Source organism: Perca fluviatilis, chromosome 21 (genome assembly GCF_010015445.1).
Source record: "Perca fluviatilis chromosome 21, GENO_Pfluv_1.0, whole genome shotgun sequence".
Lineage (NCBI taxonomy): Eukaryota > Metazoa > Chordata > Actinopteri > Perciformes > Percidae > Perca > Perca fluviatilis.
This window is the reverse complement of record NC_053132.1, coordinates 13,935,160-13,954,887: the sequence shown is the minus strand read 5'-3', so window position 1 is coordinate 13,954,887 and position 19,728 is coordinate 13,935,160. Positions and strand designations below refer to the sequence as shown.

At 40.2% G+C, this 19,728-nt stretch overlaps 3 protein-coding genes and 1 long non-coding RNA gene across 10 annotated transcripts in view; 1 reads left to right on the top strand and 3 right to left on the bottom strand.

Moving 5' to 3' along the window:
- kcnh4b (potassium voltage-gated channel, subfamily H (eag-related), member 4b) overlaps nt 1-3,885 on the bottom strand; it is a 48,511-nt gene extending 44,626 nt beyond the window's left edge. The window contains exons 1-2 of the mRNA XM_039789277.1: nt 3,577-3,885; nt 3,143-3,473 (exon numbers count right to left, since the gene is read on the bottom strand). Coding sequence (XP_039645211.1) covers nt 3,143-3,218 — 76 coding nt within the window. The 5' untranslated portion in view covers nt 3,219-3,473; nt 3,577-3,885. The remainder of the gene's footprint in view (nt 1-3,142; nt 3,474-3,576) is intronic.
- A 2,610-nt stretch (nt 3,886-6,495) lies between these two features.
- Nucleotides 6,496-13,744, bottom strand: ghdc (GH3 domain containing). Of its 3 annotated transcripts, XM_039789037.1 has the most exons (11): nt 13,496-13,744; nt 13,043-13,333; nt 10,449-10,645; nt 10,152-10,346; nt 9,900-10,019; nt 9,197-9,494; nt 8,864-9,053; nt 8,330-8,401; nt 8,065-8,198; nt 7,854-7,942; nt 6,496-7,767 (listed from the first exon to the last, which is right to left on the bottom strand). In XM_039789037.1, exons 1-11 carry the CDS (start codon nt 13,578-13,580, stop codon nt 7,546-7,548), a joined length of 1,893 nt encoding a protein of 630 aa, XP_039644971.1. In that variant the 5' UTR covers nt 13,581-13,744; the 3' UTR covers nt 6,496-7,545. The 3 variants fall into 3 exon arrangements, with proteins under 3 accessions (XP_039644971.1, XP_039644974.1, XP_039644972.1); XM_039789040.1 differs by lacking the exon at nt 13,496-13,744 and having other exon boundaries at nt 10,449-10,641; nt 13,043-13,169; XM_039789038.1 differs by lacking the exons at nt 13,043-13,333; nt 13,496-13,744 and adding an exon at nt 12,342-12,394.
- Nucleotides 13,258-16,385, top strand: LOC120551555. Its single transcript, XR_005637893.1, has 3 exons — nt 13,258-13,361; nt 15,830-15,917; nt 16,296-16,385. It is a non-coding gene; the product is annotated as an uncharacterized LOC120551555 (long non-coding RNA).
- LOC120551554 (FERM domain-containing protein 6-like) lies at nt 14,787-19,415 on the bottom strand. 5 transcript variants are annotated; one of them, XM_039789043.1, is made up of 12 exons: nt 19,100-19,415; nt 18,237-18,327; nt 17,960-18,039; nt 17,629-17,687; nt 17,241-17,481; nt 17,003-17,158; nt 16,776-16,841; nt 16,280-16,643; nt 15,835-15,993; nt 15,487-15,606; nt 15,362-15,384; nt 14,787-15,280 (listed from the first exon to the last, which is right to left on the bottom strand). In XM_039789043.1, exons 1-12 carry the CDS (start codon nt 19,169-19,171, stop codon nt 15,236-15,238), a joined length of 1,476 nt encoding a protein of 491 aa, XP_039644977.1. In that variant the 5' UTR covers nt 19,172-19,415; the 3' UTR covers nt 14,787-15,235. The 5 variants fall into 5 exon arrangements, with proteins under 5 accessions (XP_039644977.1, XP_039644981.1, XP_039644978.1 ...); XM_039789047.1 differs by having other exon boundaries at nt 14,787-15,384; nt 16,280-16,454; nt 16,575-16,640; XM_039789044.1 differs by having other exon boundaries at nt 14,787-15,384; nt 16,280-16,454; nt 16,575-16,643; nt 19,100-19,414.
- Between the last annotated feature and the right edge of the window lie 313 nt (nt 19,416-19,728).

The window sequence follows — 19,728 nt, the reverse complement described above, 5'->3', positions numbered from 1 at the left end:
TTTTTTTTTTTTTAATTTGTTTATGATGTTATGTGTATGTATTATTGCATTGTCACAGTTACAAGTGAGTTGTAAGGACCTCAGGAAGAATAGCACCTGCAATGCAGGAGCTAATGAGGATCCTAAATAAACAAACAAACAAACAATACTATATTGAATATTGTAGAAACTTGTATTTATCAGCCTCTTAAAATGAATGATGGTACTTTTATACAGCAATCTAATGGTGCTTACATGAATAATTTGCTGCTATAAATTGTATTTATTGTAATAGGAGTCTAGACTCCATATTGAATTTGTACAATTACACAAAATAGGTGACAATGCATGCATACTTTAAGGCTACAAAAGGTTTTTGTATGTAAATATACCTAAATATTGTACTGAAACAATTTTTTTTCCATGAACAAGGTAAATCATGTCAGTATATTTATATGGTTTAATTAATTCTTGATAGTGCTTTACCTTCTTGGTTTTGCAGTGTGTCATTTGACTGGTAGCACTTTAAATACATGTGTTTTTCTTTGTTTAAAAGAAAATTTAACTAAGCATTTAGAGATATCCTCCAGACATGTTTAAAGACATAGAAATTATGATATCGTTTTTCCACACAAAAAAGTAAATTAGGTTTGTGTAAGTTATACTCTGGACCATGATTGGCTTCCAATCTAGTTGTGATGTCACAAATTACGCTTGCATGCCTGAACTTCACAGAGAAACTTCCCTCCAACAGATAAACGTGAAAACAGTCACATCCATCATTCTGCACAGTGAAGCTCAAACATCCAAGCAAAGTAACCAGAAGAACTTAAGGGACTTTAACAAATACTATATCTTAGAAAGGTTTTAGCACTGTATATATAGCCAAAGTGGAAAACCACCTTTAGCTACAGCAGGTTAAAGGCAGCTTGAGGTGATACTGAAAAGTGACTGCAGCTGCACAACCCACAATGCCACTTGTTTTAAGATGCGCCTTTTTGAAACAAGAGACCAGCTGGATTCTAAAGGCCCTTGATTGGAAAGCAAGTTCAAGTGTTTTCTCTTTAGCGGACCATCTTTTACTCAAAGACCAATGCGTTCAAGCATCATCCATGTCAAGTCGCGGGACCCTGTCGCCCCGGCAACAGGACGGAAGCTATTTTGAGCCTTGGGCACTCTGCCACTCCTCTAGTAGCCACAGCCCTACTGATAGAATGGCTTGGAAATGGCATAAACTGGCATGTACAGTAGCTGCAAGGAGGTGTATCCTGCTGCTACCAACACATTCCCATCCCAGACATTTTTTGGTTATTCATCCACAAGCATGCATGAGAAAGAATAAAACACTCTGCTACTCTGGACCCTAACCCTAAAGCAGATATATAAAGTGGCCGCCATTAAGGTTATGAAAATATGAAGTAAAATGCTAATGGAACAATGCTGAATGGAATCAATAAAAAAGTTAATTAAAAAAAATATGAAATAGTTTGTAGGAGTGTTAATTTGCTGTGGTAAAGTGGTGGATGTGGGCTCAGCGGTCCTGTCCAGAGCTACAATAGTGCTGCAGGACTGTTGATGTTGTGGGCTGAAATACCACAACATGTGATAGAGGAAGAGTCCTGTGACACTTCAGCAATCTACACGTTCCTAGACATTACTATCAATAAGGAACAAACAAAACAACAGTAGAGAAAATGGCAGATCAGGAAGGTTTTTCTTGTGTGTTTATGGGCATTGATGAATTCATATTATTAATTATTCTAAGAGCAAATAAGTTCTGTTGTTTGTTAATGTTACACATTGGAAAAGACTTTATGCCTGAAGGGAAGTGTTAGGTCAGTGGGAGGTCAGAGATGAGGTTCAACCAGGGGGTAGCCCTGTGGAGTCGGCATGGGGGCACGACCCCTGATCCTCCAGCTGAACTGTCATCTATCTCTATTTTCAATGTGTGTATCTTCTCATCTCACAAGCCTCTTCATTTGTATTTTAAACTACAGCCAGGGTTCCTGATTAGCTATGTGTGTTTTAAGCTCTTGAGAGATCCTCTAACACCTCATTAGAATGCCTGACTCACTAGTCAAAGCTATAATTGCATACCCAACACATCAATTACACAGTAATGTCACCCATTTCACTGTGTTTATTTCCCCAAATCGGTCGAGACCCAGCTCTGAGAATGAGCCGTTTGTTCAGGCAGCTACGACTTGCAGAAAGAGGGCCGGCTGAATCGACAAGCCAACAAAACACAGGCATCCCCACGGTATTTGTTTACAACGAGCAACAGCCTCCCCTGAGGTGGCACAAGGTAACAAACAAGAGACAAGTCAAGCAGAAATGGCAGTGCTGCCTAATGGCTGTATTGGCTAGTTTGGAGCTAACTGTGCAAAACAAATGTGAAAAGACAACATGATTACTGAAGGTCAATTTTCTGCTTGTGTCTTACTGTAAAAGTGAAAACAAACTTTTTATTTTTAAAGATTATTTTTGGGGCATTTTAGGCCTTTATTCATTTAGGACAGCTGAAGACATGAAAGGAGAGAGAGACAGACATGCAGCAAAGGGCTGCAGGGCAGAGTCAAACCTGCGACCACTGGGTCAAGGAGCAAACCTCTATTTATGGGCACCTGCTCTACCAGGTGAGCTACCCAGGCGCCCAGTGAAAACAAACTTTACTCTACATCCCACTGCAACCGCCCGCAGGTGCTGCCAGGCAGTGTGGTGGTGTTCGGTGTTCAGATACAGTGCACCAGAGACTGACCTCAGAATAGGTGTATCTTGCTCATATTCAGGCCTTGAGCAGGAAATTCATTCTTTTTTGCCAGTTGCTCTCTCGCTAAGAAAACACTAAGCGTGCTGCAGTAGCAAGTTTTATTTCTGTGATGACAGCCATCCTTTAACTGCACAAAGAGCTTTGATTATTCTGTTATTACTTATTTTTATAGTATTCGTTTTGCCTTTATTAAAAAGGATATAGTGAAGAGCTGACAGGAAATTAGGGGAGACAACAAACGTCCATAGCTGGACTTGAACTAGCCACATTGCAATGAGCAAATTAAACTACTAGGCCACTCCAATTTTGACTCATTTTGAAAGAACAGTAAGTCTTCTTAAAAACTACATGTACCAAAACAACTCAGCCCCAGAGTGTTTCCATTGTACTCACGGGTGCCATCGAACCGTGTAGCGATGGTGTCCAGAAAGGTGTTCTGAGGGGCACGGAGGCCCTTCATCACTGGCATCTTGACCCAGACGTGGGACGGCCAACAGCTGGCTGGACGTCACACCATCCCAGAGGCACGGCAGGTGGCTTCCAGGGGCTCTCAGCGGGTGCAGGAGACTTTAAGGGTGGCAGTCCAGCGCCGGTTGCGGGCACACACATTTACAGTAAAAGCAGCCACGCTTCTCCAAGCAACGCCTCTCCCAAAGACAATAGAGCAGTCCGGGAAGACTAAAATAGCTCACTCCAACAATGCAGAGGTTCAGGTGTGTGTAGCCTAAAGTAGAAATTAAGAGTAGTGATCACCAGCAGCTGCTCGGTCAGCAAGGAGAGATAAAGTCCAGGTGATTCTGAGATCCAAAGAGCTTCAGATCACTCACCCCAGCTGTTGCTTGACTGCACCTTTCACCAGAGAGCTCATTCCTGCAGCAACATGGAGCAAGTTATCCTTTAAGTCCCCTGTGCTTCCCATTTACAGGAGGACCAAGAAACTGCAAGATAAAAATGATATGAGTGCATGTGTCTACAGCTCTTGCATCGCTCAGCTCAGTGCTCTGTCAGGATGCTGTGGCAGACTAGTTGCATCTTCTTGAGCTTCCTCTCTCTCTCTTTGTCTCTCGCTCCTGCTCCCTTCCACTCTTGTGATATTCCAGCCAATGAGATGCTAGTATCCTCTTTGGGGTCCTGTTTTCATCTGTGGTGGGGGTAGAGAGAGTGAGAGAGAGTGAATGTGAATGAGAGAGAGAGAGAGAGAGAGAGAGAGAGAGAGAGAGAGAGAGAGAGAAGGTGGCGGAATGAGGGAGGGAGGGGAATGCTTTTGGAGCAGCTGACAGCACCATTACACCCAATGGTGCTACTATCAGCACATGGCTTTTGTGTGCATGTCTGCAAATCAAAGAAAGATGGATTACCTGCATGTCGGTCAATGCAGGCTATTGTATTCAGTTACACTGTGTGCTATTGTGCTGTTTTGTCATGGGAGTCTGGCTAAAGGGACATTTGTGAAAGTGTGTGTGTGAATAGTCAGATTCATTTTTCCCTTACATATTTATTTGCAAAGTGAAGGAGCAGCAGAAGCTTTAAGGACTGTAGTCCTATAAATATCATTCCTAGAGTATTGTTGTTTAACATTTGTCTCTTCTGGATGAAGCTAGTCACTGTCGCGCTCCCAGCCCCTACAGTATCCTCATGAGAGAATTAAGGCTCTAGGATAAAAGAAGCTAAGAGCGGATTAAAAGAATAAGCCTGGAGATATTTTTCATGATGACTTGATGCTAAACACACCAAAGGGAAGTTGTTTAAGTCACTTTAACCCAAGCAAACAACAGCGCTTAGCCAACGAGGGAAATACCTCTGTATAGTGAAGTAACAGGAGCAATTGTTTACCATATCTTGTCCATTTTTAATGAGTTCTGTCAACAGTAATCTCATTAAATTGTACAGTAATCAGGGGAAATATGATCCTACTATTAATTTAATTAATGTATCCGTCATTAAATATTAATTATTGTAAGAGAAACCTGATAATTAGAGGGTGATTTTTGAGATGTCCTTTTCTTTGAATCAGTAACTATGGGCCATATGTTGATTGACAGAGGCTAGCACAAGTTTAGATGCAATGCATCAACATCATTTTTCCAATTTAAAATGTCTGCAAGCAAGCAGAAGATGGAGTTGATTTTGTTAGTTATTTTAAAGTGGACAATTTTTAGTAGGAGGAAGCATCTCAGTTTTACTGAATTATGAGGTGGAACAGTTTATTTTTTGTCACTGATTTATGTGGAGCTTTAGGATGGATCCAAAAATGGCACTTAGCTTGTATAGATTTACCCAGAAGCTAGAATCGCTACCAACAACAATATATCATTTTGAACCTTTTTTCTTATACCTTTCAGCTACCTCAACTCCACATTAGCATGACGGTCAACTCTAACTGTTTGAGTGGGGTTTTAGGAAGATATAAAGTAACCTACCTATAACATCATGGGTTTGAATTTTGGATATTTTTAAGTGTTTCTATGCCTGTTAAACAAACAAAAAAAAATAAAAAAAATAAATCTTCACATACAAGTGTAGCTTTAGGAAAATTGGGAGTCAAGTAAACATAGATGGAAGAGAAGAAATAGAAATATACACAAGTGTCTTGAGGGGGTGTCGGTAATCTGAGAAAAGTTGAGCAGATTCAGCAGCTGTGTGGGCATTGCCACAAGCCAGAAATGAAGTTTGTAATCTTTAGGGGTGAAAATAAGTTTGGTTTTGATCTGTATTTGACAGCCCTGGCAGCAACTGCAGATCTCTGAGAGGGCCAGGTCAAGGGAGCGGTTGAATGATAATGCCCATTGTTAAATGCAGCAAGAACAACATGGTACATGTGTCAATTCTGATCAATTCTGTCTCTGAGGGGGAGAAGACCATTTTCTGAGCTCATCATTGATATACTGTCAATCAGAAAATGCTCAAGAGAAAATGTGAATAAAAATGCACAATTAACCCATCCAGTTGGGAGCACAAGTAAGCTGCTTTTGGGAAAAAGGAAAAAAAAAAAAAAAGGGGGGGGGGAAACACAACCAGTGAAAGTAAAAGACTGGCTCTTAAACTAAGAAACTATTGTTCCCTCTCTCGGATCCTATTAAAGCCCTGGCAGCTCATCACTGCTATCTATTTTTAATGGCTTCTCATTGCCCTTTCTTCTTGTAGTTCATCCATCTCTCGTTGTTAATAAAGAGGCTAATCCATTAAACATGCTCACTATCTACTAGTCTAATACGACATGAGTGGCGCACAGACGGCCATGTGAAATATTATTCCAACTACATTTCCCATAATTCTTAGCTCCGTGGGCATTTACCCAGATTTTGTTGTTGAAGGTGAAGCGTGAGGGATTTTACTTGATTGAAAACGAATTAATGACATCTTTGCTAATATTTACAAAAAAATACTCTTATTCACCATTTTAGACTTCAATGAGAATCCACAGCCTTACTCCTGACTCAAACTTTAAAATAGATAAGACAGCTTAATTTACTCAACATGCAAAATCCCTTCTCAATGAAACACATCCTCATTTCCTCGGCAAACCCATTGAGAAATCAGGCCCGTCATTGTCAAATCTCAATGGTTTACGTTGAATAACTGAGCAAATGTGCTCAGAAGCTCTGTGTGTTTTTGTGTGTAAATCCTCAATGCACGTGAGGATGAGAGACACCATTTCACTAAACACCAACCAGAAAAAGATGACAATCTGTCACGAATAAACACAAATATGGTGAAAGCATGGATTAAAAAAACTGGAACCGTGCTTTATTTACCTAGCATGCTGTCTTTATGTTGTACTCTGGAACCACAGATACAATAAAAATAAATCACAAAAGCAGAATGCCATGTGTTTGAAGGCTTTTGTAAAATCAAACATTTCATACTACAGTACAAGTCTTTCCTATATGACTATCCCCCCCTAGTGGTGGCTATAAAGTCCTGGCACTGGTAGGTACCGTCTGACTGAAGAAAGTCGAATAATTCAAGGAAGACACTGCAAGCTAACCTTGTGCTACCTGCTGTCATGGGAATCATTAGGTTCAGTCTATAATGAATCTTACCATTAATCTGCTCATCTGATTTGTCACTTACATATCACAACCTACACATACTTTTACCTGTGCAAATAGAACAAATGTACAGTTCATCAGAAAAGGGGTTTAGTATGCTTTTGTCTGTTGCATTTCAGCCCCACTCCATGATTTAGGTATACAAGAGGCATTTCTTTTTTAGATACAACTCCTGCAAATGTTGCTTTAATCTTCACAGGTCACTGCACTTATGGGACAATGTGGATGTGGTTGTGCCACAACATTCAATAACACCAGATGGTATCAATTGAAAGGATCATATTGTTAAAAATGTGTTTCAATGCAAACATTTTACAAGCATCAGTACTGTTATTAAGGAGAATTTTCTAGTTGTTATTTTGGTTTTTCTTCAGCTGTCCTAAAAATCATTTCTCCATTAAATAAGTAAAACCCTTTTTCCTCAACATTATCACCCCAGTAATATTAAGGCAACACAATAAGATAAAAAGATCAATTTAAATAGCAGTTTTTATGGAATTAAACAATATTACAGTAACAGTTGAGTTGTAGTTCACTTTAATAAAATTATAAATATGTTAGAGAAAATAAAACAGTCAGATGATCATTTTTAATTGTCAAAAATTAAAAACAATTGTGTTTTGGAGTTCCCAAAGGCACAATTATTCACCTCATTCATGATTAAAAAAAACATTTCATTCAGTAAGCGCTCACCACAGTCAGAGTCCACAAGCTTTGTCTTGTTCTCCACAACAACACAAGGTTTCAGGAGACGGTTTTTCCCAGGAGGAAGTCAGCAAACTCTTTCCTGCGCAGCACTCGTTGCATTTTGAAGGTGTTGGGTGAGGTGTTTGAGAAGGCCATCATGTGCTTGCGAAGTTCCTTGAAGGCACCCTCCGCCACCAGCTGCACCCTCATTGGTCCAATGCTGCCTTTGGTACGGAAAGACTTGTAGACCGCCGAGTCCTCCTGGAGACAGATGTCCAACTGAAAGGGAAGGAAAGAATACGGCAAACAGAATAAAGATCCATTTCATGATAAAGAAAAAGCATGCTGTTTGCCAAGTGTCTCACCTTGTATCGTTGTTTCTCTGTGAGGTTTCTCACACCTTTCATCTCGATAAAGACCTGGTAATGAGGATCTGAGCCGCCTATCGAATCTCCTACATCACCACAGTAAAGTCAGATTCATTATAACGCAAACCTGACTAACCACTCAGAAGGATTCACAGATGTCAGATCCCAAATCCGGCTGTGAGTGAGGGGTATAAGCATATCTTCTTACCCATGATGCCGCTCTCAGCGCAACAGTAGTCCACCAGCTGAGCTCCCGGCCACTGAGCAACAGCTTTCTTCAAAGCGTTAAGGAACAATGCCTCAGACACTTTCTCCCCTCGAACACTCAACATCTGACCCCGTCTGACAGAAGACGGAGGGAAGCAAGGAGAAAATGTTTTGCTATGTCTACATGAGAATATGATAAAACAGGCAGAAAATACATGCAGCATGAGATGATATGATGAATAAATATGGATGGGAACAAAATGTACCTGTACTGAAACTCAACTATGGGACACTTGTTGTGGAATCCAACTACTTTCACAATGTCTCCAATGCGATATCTGTAACACAGCAAAAACACAGCTTAATTTATGCAACTGTCCAATGCCAACTAATGTTTGCAAAAATACTTGCGATTGCCTTGTGCAGATTGCAGTTCTTCTGAGCATCTTTACATTTTAATTGCATTAAAATTGTCTTATGGAGCCTGGGCACGGAGCTTGATATTATAAAGCATCAGCCCCTCATTCTATCTTGAGATAGAGTGCAGTCAAGTGAAATCAAACAATAACACAAAGCAATTCCGAAATGTTATTTCTCACTTTTTGTAGCCTTTAAATTTTACAAATGGGCAATTAATTGAACCCCCAAAAGCGTACCTAAAATTTGTCCAAATTGTAGGTATTTACTCCCTAAAAAATATAAAACTGTTGACATTCTAACGCCAAATCCTGCAGGAGCACTCACTGTCCTAATCATTTAATTAATCATTAGATTCTTCTTGGTTATAAATGAAATCAGACCTGAACAGTCCTGAAGCGTTTGTGATGATGAGCTCATAGTTGTGTCCCTTCTTCACCTCCTCCATCAGCAGAGTGCGAGGCATCTCCTCCTCCAGGCTGCTCTCTGGCAGGAACTCGCAGAACATTGAACGAGGACACAGCATGTAGCGTCTGTTTGGATCCTGGGGCCACAGGTTCACCCCTATTAGACCTGCAGAGGCCCATACATACAATTAGAGCTAATACTACTAACCATAGATGAGTTTCTTACTTGGAAACTTTACAGGACTTTTGGCCACACCAGAACTTTTAGAGCAGTTGCTTTCACAGTGGTGTCTGGGATTAGGTTCCCACCTTCAGTAGCAGCGTAGAAAGGCGAATAGAAAGGCACTCCCTGGCAGTAGTTCTCCCTCAGCATTTCCCCATAGATCTGATTGGAGCCTGAGTCCACTGCCAGCACCAGGTGGAGGTGAGGCCACAGCCGCCTGGCGATCCCACGGAAGCCGTCCTGGAAGTGGGCCCGGAGCTGAGCGGCTCTCTCTGGGTCTGGCTTAATCAGAGCCTCGAGCCTGGACCTCACTTTGGGCTCCAGAGCCAAAGCGCTGCTGACCTTCCCTCGTTCAATGTCCTCAACAAGCTCCTGCCAGCGATCCTTTGGGACGGAGAGGAGATGGGATAGAAATGACTTTTCTAATCCTTTCTCCATCAAACAAATTACCTGAGCTTTTCTTTCGGCCAGTGGGAGCCTCACACCTGACTCAAGATTTCATCCCACTTAACTAGAAAATGTCCCGGTGGGACTCAAACCCGGCAAGCATGAAGGAAACAGCACTCAAGGACTTTTCCACCAAATCAAAAACAGAGTGTGGCTGTTTGATGAGAATGTTGTCTCTTGATTCCTTTTTATTTTCAGTAACATTTTTCTAGCTTTTCATAAAATAGAGAATTACATTATGCAAAAAAAAAAAAAAAAAAAAAGAGTAAAAGTAACACAGAAGGTGTTATTACATGATATGTACAATCTGTATAATAAATCATGACATGAGCTATGCTGTACCTGTAAAGCACTGAAAGCATAGAAGACTGTGGAAGCAAAGTTGGACTCCAGTGTTCCCACACTAGGATCTTTGAGACCAAACAGGAGATGCAGGTAGAGGGTGTCCTTCTCACTGGGAACCTGGAAGAGGGGACAGAGGACAGCACAATTCCTTACAAACATTTCAAATGGCAACAAATTCTGCATTGAAATTGCAAAAAAAGAAGAAGATAAAGACGTAAAAAGTCATCCTGATTATCTTGTGAATTGTACCTCAAAGGCAGGTGCTGGGGTGGTGTAGAGGTTGAGCATGTGACGTGAGGAGGCTGGTGTGGAGGAGTTTGGTCCGATGGGAATACCGGCCTCAGACTGGCGAAAAGTAGGTGAATAGAAGAACTTGGTGGTGCGCTGTAGACTGTCGGTTGCAGGAAATGCTCCTCCCATAGCATCCAAACACACAGTCACTCCCTGGTGGAAACACATGCATGAATATTGCAACCAGTTTCACATGCACAACAACACAGCATAAGCTCACAGCCAGGCCAACACATCGTCATCATCGAGATTCACCTGCAGGAAAAACTCAGAGTTGGTGTCTTTGGTGCTGAGCAGCATGGCGCTGGCTCCCGACGTCCCAGAGGTCATGGCCAAGATCAGCGGCTTCTCAGCAATGATCACCTTCTCCTCTCCTGCCGCGATGCGTCTGATGAGCTCACGATAGTGCTCGTATGTGGTGATGGGGTGACACGCCCGGAAGCCATCACTGTCTTGAAAATAACAGGTTTAAGGTTTATGTTTATGTTTATGTTAGAAAACGGTCTTTATAAACAATTTCCCTTTAATTATTTCACTGATGAAGACAATGAGATGTGGTTAGTAGCTCAGAAGAGCCAGCAAGTGGAGCTCTGAGTTGAAATTATTTATCATCACACATGCTGTTCCCACTGGTTATCTGTGTTATCTGAGAGGCAACACACAGTTTTGAATATGACCATTTACAGTTCATTAATACATCCTCTTCTGCACATACTGTAATTTTAGGTGTTTTTCCAGCTGATACCATAACAATACTATACAGGGTATTAGGCAATTTTAACATTTTATTTAATAAAAGTATTTTAGTGATGATTCTTTCCTTTCTGCAGTTATACTTTCATTAATAACCATAGCGACATTAATGACACTGAGTTATTGCCTTGGTTTTGTCTCAGGGAATCTGGGAGCTTTAACAACCTGAAAGTTTACATTTTACAATACACATGGTGAGTGTTTTAGAGCTGGTATTGTTGGGTCAATAATCTTAAATTTCACTATTTTTAGCCAACAAAGTACATTAAAATAGACAGACTATATATATATCCACCTGAATTATATCCTGGCATTGTGGAGAGGCACTTGGATCTCTGGAAAATTTAACTAAGTATTTATTATTATATTTTCAAGCAAAAGTATTAAACATTCCTAGTTTCAGCTTTGCGGTTGTTATAATTTGCTGCATTTCTTTGTCTTGTAAGACAGTAAATTGATCTGTTTGGGTTTTGGACATTTGGGCAAACAAAACAAGTTATGTGAAGGCATTAATTCTGGCTTCAGCATATTTTGATGGGACATTTTTCACCATTTTTTTTTTTTACAGAAAATAGCGAAATGTAACCTTTAAAGGTGCAATATGTAATATTGTGTGTAATACTGGCAGCTAGCGGTTAAAATAGTTACTGCACTGCCAATTCAAAATACTGGAGAGTCGTCTCCCCCGCCCCCTCCTGCTCAGACTCGAAGTTCACGGGGGTTGCCAGGCTGAGACCGCAGCATTCACAACAATGTTGCTAGACTCTTGTCTCACATAGCCAGACATTACTCCACAGCACAGCGGAGTAGCTAACGGTAGATGCTGGCATAAAAGCCCGTGCTTACACGGAGCTCTGTAACCAACTGACAGACACACCTTTTCGGCTTAAAATTACAGTATGAACCGCTAAAAACACAACAACCTCACTGTCCTCTCCACACGCCAGTCAGGCACACTTCCTCGGCTTAGAATTACAATACGAACCGCTAAAAATACCACCACCATGCCGACGGAACACACTTCATTGGCTTAGAATTACGGCAACAATCGCTAAACACACTGCAAACTCACAGTCCCCTCTTTCCGATTTACAGCCCCCCTCTCGTGGTTTAAAATAACTCACCGTTGTCGGCTCCAGCCGCTGAAGAGGCTATACGCTGTAAACAGCCGTGGCCCGCTTGCCTGGTCCTAACGTTAACAGGTAGCAGGGTTAGCATGGCGGCGTTAGCCAGGACCAGTCGGGATCACTTTACTGGCTGTGTCTCAATTGTTTTTGCGAGTAACCAACTCGGGTACTCTAGTTATATAATTCAATGTGAGTACACAAATGTTGAAATGACAAAAAATGCCCATCCATAGTAGCTGTGATAAATTAGCGTGAAGCTAATGCTTACCTGTTCAGGAGGAAATAAGCCAACTCTGCGTCCTTTTGGGCTCTAAGCTGTCTCCATCTTTCAAATAAATCTCCAATATTTACCAGGGGGTTGTTACGTCTCTGGTCACGCAACTGTTAGAAACATGTTGTTTTCTTTTTTTTAGGTCGGGTAGAATCTATCTCCGTTGATCCTGTTTGTTTGTGTGCTGCTTTCATGGCTGTACTACCGTTACAGCTGTAGCGCGCTGGGTTTACGTTTTTCCAGGTATATCTGGCAACCCGGCCTGGCTGTCAAACTGGGCAGTTGGTAACAACACACAGATCAAAACATAAACATAAATTCCGTCACGGAATTTAAATTTCAAAAAGAAAAAATACTGAAATTAGCATTGTTGTCAGAAAAAGATAGTATTTCAGTTTAACGTGTTTCCTCAATATCTGAAGAGGCATTGGTGTCATTTTTGGATTTATTACAGTACAAATATTACATATTGGACCTTTAAATGAATATAAATAATATGAAGAAAATAACTGAGGTTGTGTTTGGTGCCTTGTCAAACACTTTTTGATGCTGTTGGGTTGTGCTTTGACGACCTCAGTAAAGTCCTTTGTTACATCACAGCCAGTCAGAGGACACATCGGTGTGTCAGAGATATAACAACGCGTGCAGTTTGTTGTCCTGCAAACACCACTTATAAACTATTAACACTATTACCTTACCTTGTATTGAGTTGAAGTCATACTGTCTTCCATAGCATGTGTTTGCGTTTTTGTGCAGGCGCTTCAGCAGAGTCTCCTCCTGGACTTGCTTCACGTTGAGAGTATCGGCTTCAAGTTTCTTTCTCTGTCGCCTGCCCAGCCAGCCCATTCCCTTCACCGCCAGATACTGACTGAGTAGACCGCTCCATGTCCGGTTTTCACCTTTCATTTTCGAGCTAATGTCCCTCAAAATGAGGGCCATCCCGGCCAGAGTGCACACACCGAGGGCGGCGGGCAGAGGAGGCGGCATCGCTGTGTGGACAAGAGCCATGTGAGCCAGGTGGGGGCGATGTTAGCCAACATTACAGTTTCCTGTTTCATCTACAGTTAACACTGCTGCACCATCAGGCTAAAGTTAAAGCGAGCCTTCACATAATTTCACACGTTTACCTTCATCATAGTGAAGCCACTTACCCTGATGTTGTCCAATGATAACGACAATAACCGATAAAATCGCAAAACAAAGCGGCACAGCTAGGCGAAACCAAGAGAAAGCCATCTCCAGCAAACAATGTGACTTATCGTTTCTGTGGTTTTAAACTGTTCACATGAATAATAACGGATAAGCTGAAATAACGTGACGACAGATGAGCATTGACATATGAGCCTGAACATTTGTTTTCGCAGCAGTTTGAGCTGCTTCCGTGTTTGGGTCGCAGCCTGTCGCGCTGATTGGCTGACGACAGGATGACGTACTTCTGTCTGATCTATCTATTAAAGTTGGCTCACATTTAGCAGTTAAAGAGATCTCTTTCAAAATGCTTCAAAGATTTTACACAACTAACCATTACCTGCAGAAAATGAAAAAAGACATTGATATCAGCTGTACTTTTTGTGGAGAACTGAACGAAACACTGGTACATTAATTTTGGTCCAATATACCAAGAAACTTTGGAGCATATTGTCACATTTTGCTGTTCATATTTACTCTCAAGTCACATTACTTTGGGAAAATGTATTGTTTAGATTCACTCAATATGACAAAAAGTTTAATTCAGAGTATTATGTGATACATTTACTAATTATTTTTATTTTAACTAAATTTAATTTACATAAGTCAAATAAAAAAAATAAAAAAGAAGCCAAGCTTTTTGGAGCTGGCTGCCAATATTAAGTAATACATTTTTTCCATATCTAACTGTATAAACAAAAAAGCTGTTAGATCATATGACCTCTGTAAGCTTTACAAAATATTGATATGATTTGTTTTGCTTTGTTTTGATTTTTTCTTCTTTTAGTAACCCTTTGGCTCGCTTATGAACGTAGACTCTTAAGATGTACAGAAGATGTTTCCTGCTGTATATTCACGTCTTTCAATAATGCTTGATTAAAAAGATAAAGAAAAAAAGTTGGCTCACATATAGCTGTTTATAATCTTTGGCTTATCCCAGATACCTAAAATGAAATGGAAAGATAGCATACCCAACTTTACTAACTTTCTTAATAATATTCAGCTGCAACTGCAACTCTTTAAAGTTGCAAAAGCAGCAGAGACTGACATGACTTGAATTTACATCATTTTCCTCTAGTTCTTTCTCCTATTTAATTTCTGCTGAATGTAAAGATCTCCCTGAATTACCCCATTACCTAATGGTAATATTTATAATGTTATCATCTAATTCCCTGGCGCTATATTTACTCTTTTGTTGTTGTTATATACACATATACTGTTACTGTGAAGAAGAAAAAAACAGTCACACTGGACTTTCACGCTTAAACAAAAGAAACCATATGTATTTTTTATTGCTTATTTATATATTTTATATAATTTACAATAACGCACATTCTATCTAGCTGCTTAATAATATCGGCATGTCTGTTGGTACAGTTCAGTAAAGAAATGGAAAAAAGGAATATTTGTTCTAGAAATGACATATGGGAGATGTCAATCAAGCCCAGTGTACACTCCCACACAGTCTTGAGAGGAGGTCCAATTAGATACAATGCGTGAGAAGACCTGTGGAGGTGGATCATGGAAGTTTAGGGGCTTTGTAATATGAACTTTGATAAAAAAGGTAATTTCATTTATAAACAAAATGAAATATTTGTAAGCAGCACAATGTGTACATTAGGTACATAATCCGAACTATGATGTGAGCATCAGAGCAGTAACATAATGGCTCTTGTCGTGAGCTTTTATTGAATCCCTGTAAATTAGTCCATAGAAACCCCTTCATCATCAGCTCTGCTCTTCAGAACCTGCACAAAGATCAGAGAAAAAAACACTGAAACCTTTGATGTCGGGCTTATCTGGAAATGTTCAGTCAGAGATCTGCTCACCTGTTTCATTTCCATGGTGACAGCTGATAACGAAAGAGCACAGAAAATGATGCGGTGCATATGAAATGGTAAACACATGATCAAGCTTATTCTAGATATGTCTTTGTGCTTTTTGTTGGACTAACCTGCCCAATAAGAAGAGGGTAACACCAAAGGTCCATCGACAGACAGCTCAGCCAACCACGACAATTCGGCTGGGCTGTCGACAAATAACTCCTCTGGTTCGTCCACACACAGCTCAAACTCTGCCGCAGGAAACATAAACACAGAGATGCTCAATGACTCCTCCTGATTTCCAGCAACAAGCCCTATTTGCCCTATTAGCTTGTACATTTGGTGGATTTTACAAAATTATGGGACCAGTTTAGTTTTTCTAATATTTCCCTATACAAAGAACAAATGACAGCTGACAAACTTATTTGCCTGCGTAGAGCTGCAATGTCTTGAAACATGTTTTTTTCCTTCCAGCTAACCTGTGATGTCCTCCTCCTCCTCCTCCTCTTTGGACCAGGCTGTGGTTGTTTCGACTGCAACACTGCAGTCAGATATTGAGGATGTGAGTCTGTTGCTCTGGAGTCTGTGTGCCAAGCGTGTTGTGTCACAAATGTAGGCCTCTTTGTAGAAATGACTGGCTGCAGAAAGACCAAGAAAAGAAAAATACACTTTTCAATTGTGATTATGTGAGAAACTGGTCTAAAAGACCCAGAATATTTGTTTTCATGATATTGTTTTCAAAATGCTTTGGCAGAGGATGAGAAATATAGACTTCATGAGGTTTTACTGATGATATAGTTTGGATAAAAAATATATTTATTGAATCATTGTTAAGAATCAGGAACCAATCAAGACAGTGATAAGTTTAAAATGAAACAGCTTTGACAAAACAATGGCTTTTTTTTTTTTTTTTTGATTGCTGACCCTGCATGTCTTCCAGCTGTTGTATGTAGCCAACTGCATCTCTGGTGATGATGTGGAATCGGTGACTGTCACTGAGGTGCCTCAGGATGTGTTTGGAGTGGGTGGCTGAAGGAGTGTAATACACCAGCTTAGGGAGGCACAGCGAGCCCACGGCAGCGATTTCAAACCTGCTGCCCTGGAGAGCAAGCGAGAGGTACAATACAATCCAAAAACAGGGGTAGAGGAAGTGGCAGCAATATGCAGGTTTATGTGAACACATGTATGCTCTGGTGTGTATGTAATCTTTGGAACCAACCTGGAAAGTGAGGCGTTCAATATCGGTCCAGGAAAAGACATACAACTGGCACTGCTTCCCTCCCACCTCCTTAAGAAAAGTTTAAAATCTTAATACATGCAAACTCATGAGTGAATTGATCAAGAAAGTTCCAGAAAGTGTATTTAGTCAAGCCCAAGCATGAATGTGTATATGCAAAAATAAATTCCAAAACAGACCCACCTGATAAATATGGACTCCTTTCATTGCCACACCAAGAAGAATTGAACTTCTCAGCTCTTTTTTCTCCTGCACATAAAACAACAGACGAAGAAGCAGAGTTTGAAATATAAAACATGAGCTCATATAGCAGATGTTGCAGGAAAGAGTATGTGTCCTCAGTTAAATACGTCTACGTCATTACAGTAGTATTTTGGTGGCTTTCTTTGGTTAATTCTGTGCAGTCCGACCTGTCTCATCCTGTAGAAGGTGACTGGTCCATCCTGCAGGCTGCTGGCCTCTTTTATAAACTGCAGGACGGCTTGGCTACGTGTCACACCTCTCAGCTCAACGTGTAACACTGGGCAGTGCTGGAGCAGGAAGTCCCGTCCACGACGCTTTATCAGCTGAGGACATTAACTCATGTTACACACACACACACACATAAAAATGTAAGGTTAGCTCCAAATGGTCACACTTTTTTTTTACCCAAGAGGGGAAGTAATCTTCCGGAAGAAAGTAATGTCTGTGTTTTCTCTCCTGTCTTTTCTCTTCTCCCCTCTCTTCCTCCTCTTCATTATTCCGCTCTGCTCTCTGCTCCAGATCTCCGACTTCAGCTTGAAGTGCAGAAGCTGCCAGCTGGAAGAGCAAAGCTTCCTGATGGCAGCTCTGTGAATGCAGCACCTTTTGCCTCAGCTCAGTGTAGTAAAGCTGCTGCACTTTGCTGCTCCTTAAACAGCCAAATAGGACATCAAATTTACATATAAAAGAAGAACACACATGATGTTAAAACAGTGGGTAGAACAATTATAGTTTGTATGTGTGAAGATATATGAATATTCTTTAGAAATAGTATGCTGATGGGAGACCAACTTACAGAATTAGCAGCCCACTCTCTACATAATACTGCACTCTCAGAAATAAGATGAATGGGGCCTGGAAATAAATGTATAATGAATATTTCAACAGAGTAAAAGAAAAATATTGCTCACTTTGAATTCTGCATATACTTCTACTGTGTATACAGTCTAGTTAATATTGAAGAAAAAACAAAAATCACAATGAGTTGTAAGATCTTAAATATTTCCCTGAACAATAACGGGACAAAGATTGGTTTGTACAGAACATCTGACTCAATACATGGCAATACACTATACATTATTACTGTTTGTGAGTTCACTAATGCTCTAAAAAGAGTGTGAACTCACCGTTGAGGATGCTCGGTTCCATCTTTTGCCAAAGTACTTGCTCAGCTTTTGCGCCGATTCAAGAAAGAGGTATTCATTATCTGAGAAAAAGAAATGCAGACATTTAATTAGCATAAAGAAAACAGGGTTGTTCGCAACAGTGTGTTTGCTCATGATTATCTTTAACTTCACAGGCTCCTGTTCATTCATTTCCCAGCAGCCTCCCTTAATTTCAGCATCCCACAATTAATTAATTGAAAACATTTTCTCTTGAACTCCCACACAGACACTAACTGACCTCTGAGAACAGCCAGACCAAAGACTTGGAGTTCACTGACGCCAAGGTGCTTCAACACACTATTCAACACCTCGTGGCCTCTGGCTCTCACCTAAAAAAAAAAAGCATAACACACACAACAAAACTAGTACATAAGAGTACATTTAATTTATTTTAATTTCTGTGTCATGCCAAACATTTGGCCCATCCCACATGGGATTACAAGACACCGCTATTTAACAGACATCTTCCAGTCTCGCATATCAGGTGCATATACAAAGCATGTAAGCTTTGGGTTCATACTTATACAGTATTTGGGCTTTGTCGTATCAGCATTTTATTAGTTTGGTTTTGGTGGAGGTCAAAATTTGAAGGACGTAGACCTCATCCAGAGTTTATTGTTTTGGAGTTTTACGTCCCATAGTGCAAATGGAAACAAGCCGTTTCAGAAGTTTTTCCTATTTGAAGAAGTACACTTAATGTTTTCTTTTTTTTCAAATGCTACGAAATTGAATAAAACACAAAATTCAATGGAAGTAATCATTCATTTTACATGCAAAAAATGTTGTTTGGGTTCCACACAACTTACATGCATGCATCCAAGTTATTTTGGGGCAATTTGGTTTTAAGAAAACCTTTCTGATATAACAAAAATCTTTAAAAACTGGTCAAATTCGACTCAAGGACAATCCGAGGGTTAAAATAATCATTCATTTCAGCATAGTGTAATATTGTGTAATACTGGCACATCAACGGCAGCTGTTAATGTCAAATTAAACCTGGGGTCTGTATATTTCTCCAGTTCCAAGAGATGCATTAAAATGAAAGATGAATTAAAAAATACAGACATTTTTTACATAAAATAGGACATTGAAGCCACTCACCCTGACAGTACAGTCCAGGTGCTGCTTGTTTGGAAGAAGGATGCACACTTGTCGTTTCTGCCTCGTCCTCATGGTAACAAAAGCTTCAGTTGGTCTCAGGTCTCCATATATCTTCCTACAGTCCTCCCATGGGCCAGACAAAGCCAGCCAGCCTTCCTCCCTAACCTGACACGTAATGACTCTTCACTCGTTTATACAAAACAGAGAAAAGCATCCAATCTTCACATCGTATCACACAATCACAGATTCTTAATGCAGAGATGTGTTTGGGTTTTATCCATTTCTACAACATTCTTGTATAGTTCCACATTTAAAATAAAAGCCCAGAATACTCTAAAGAAGCTACAGGACAAAAACAAGAATGTGTGAAGTAAAAGCTGAGGCGTTGGGGTGTTGGCAGACATGCTGGATACTGCTTTAAAACTTTTAAAGATACAGACATTATCTGTTAAGAATGTTAACTGCATTGGAATGTAATGCTAAGAAGGACCTGCAAAAAACATGATCTGTCAAAACTGAAAGATTATGGTAGGGCAAATTTAACATATGTAAAGAAACATACAAACTAAGATGTATGATAAAAATGGATGAAAGAAGTGAACTACATTAAATCAACTGGGAAAAAAAGT

What these genes read in the sequence shown, in the direction of transcription:
- ghdc (XM_039789037.1), bottom strand. Translation starts at nt 13,580, where the DNA reads ATGGCTTTCTCTTGGTTTCGCCTAGCTGTGCCGCTTTGTTTTGCGATT. An exon ending in ATGCTTTCAGTGCTTTACAG is followed by an intron (nt 9,495 to 9,899) that starts GTACAGCATAGC and finishes TCCGTCCCAAAG; the next exon opens with GATCGCTGGCAGGAGCTTGT. An exon ending in CGCTGAGAGCGGCATCATGG is followed by an intron (nt 7,943 to 8,064) that starts GTAAGAAGATAT and finishes GTGGTGATGTAG; the next exon opens with GAGATTCGATAGGCGGCTCA.
- LOC120551554 (XM_039789041.1), bottom strand. Translation starts at nt 19,171, where the DNA reads ATGAGGACGAGGCAGAAACGACAAGTGTGCATCCTTCTTCCAAACAAG. An exon ending in GGAACCGAGCATCCTCAACG is followed by an intron (nt 17,688 to 17,959) that starts GTGAGTTCACAC and finishes ATTTATTTCCAG; the next exon opens with GCCCCATTCATCTTATTTCT. An exon ending in ACAGCTGGAAGACATGCAGG is followed by an intron (nt 15,994 to 16,279) that starts GTCAGCAATCAA and finishes GTCTTTCTGCAG; the next exon opens with CCAGTCATTTCTACAAAGAG.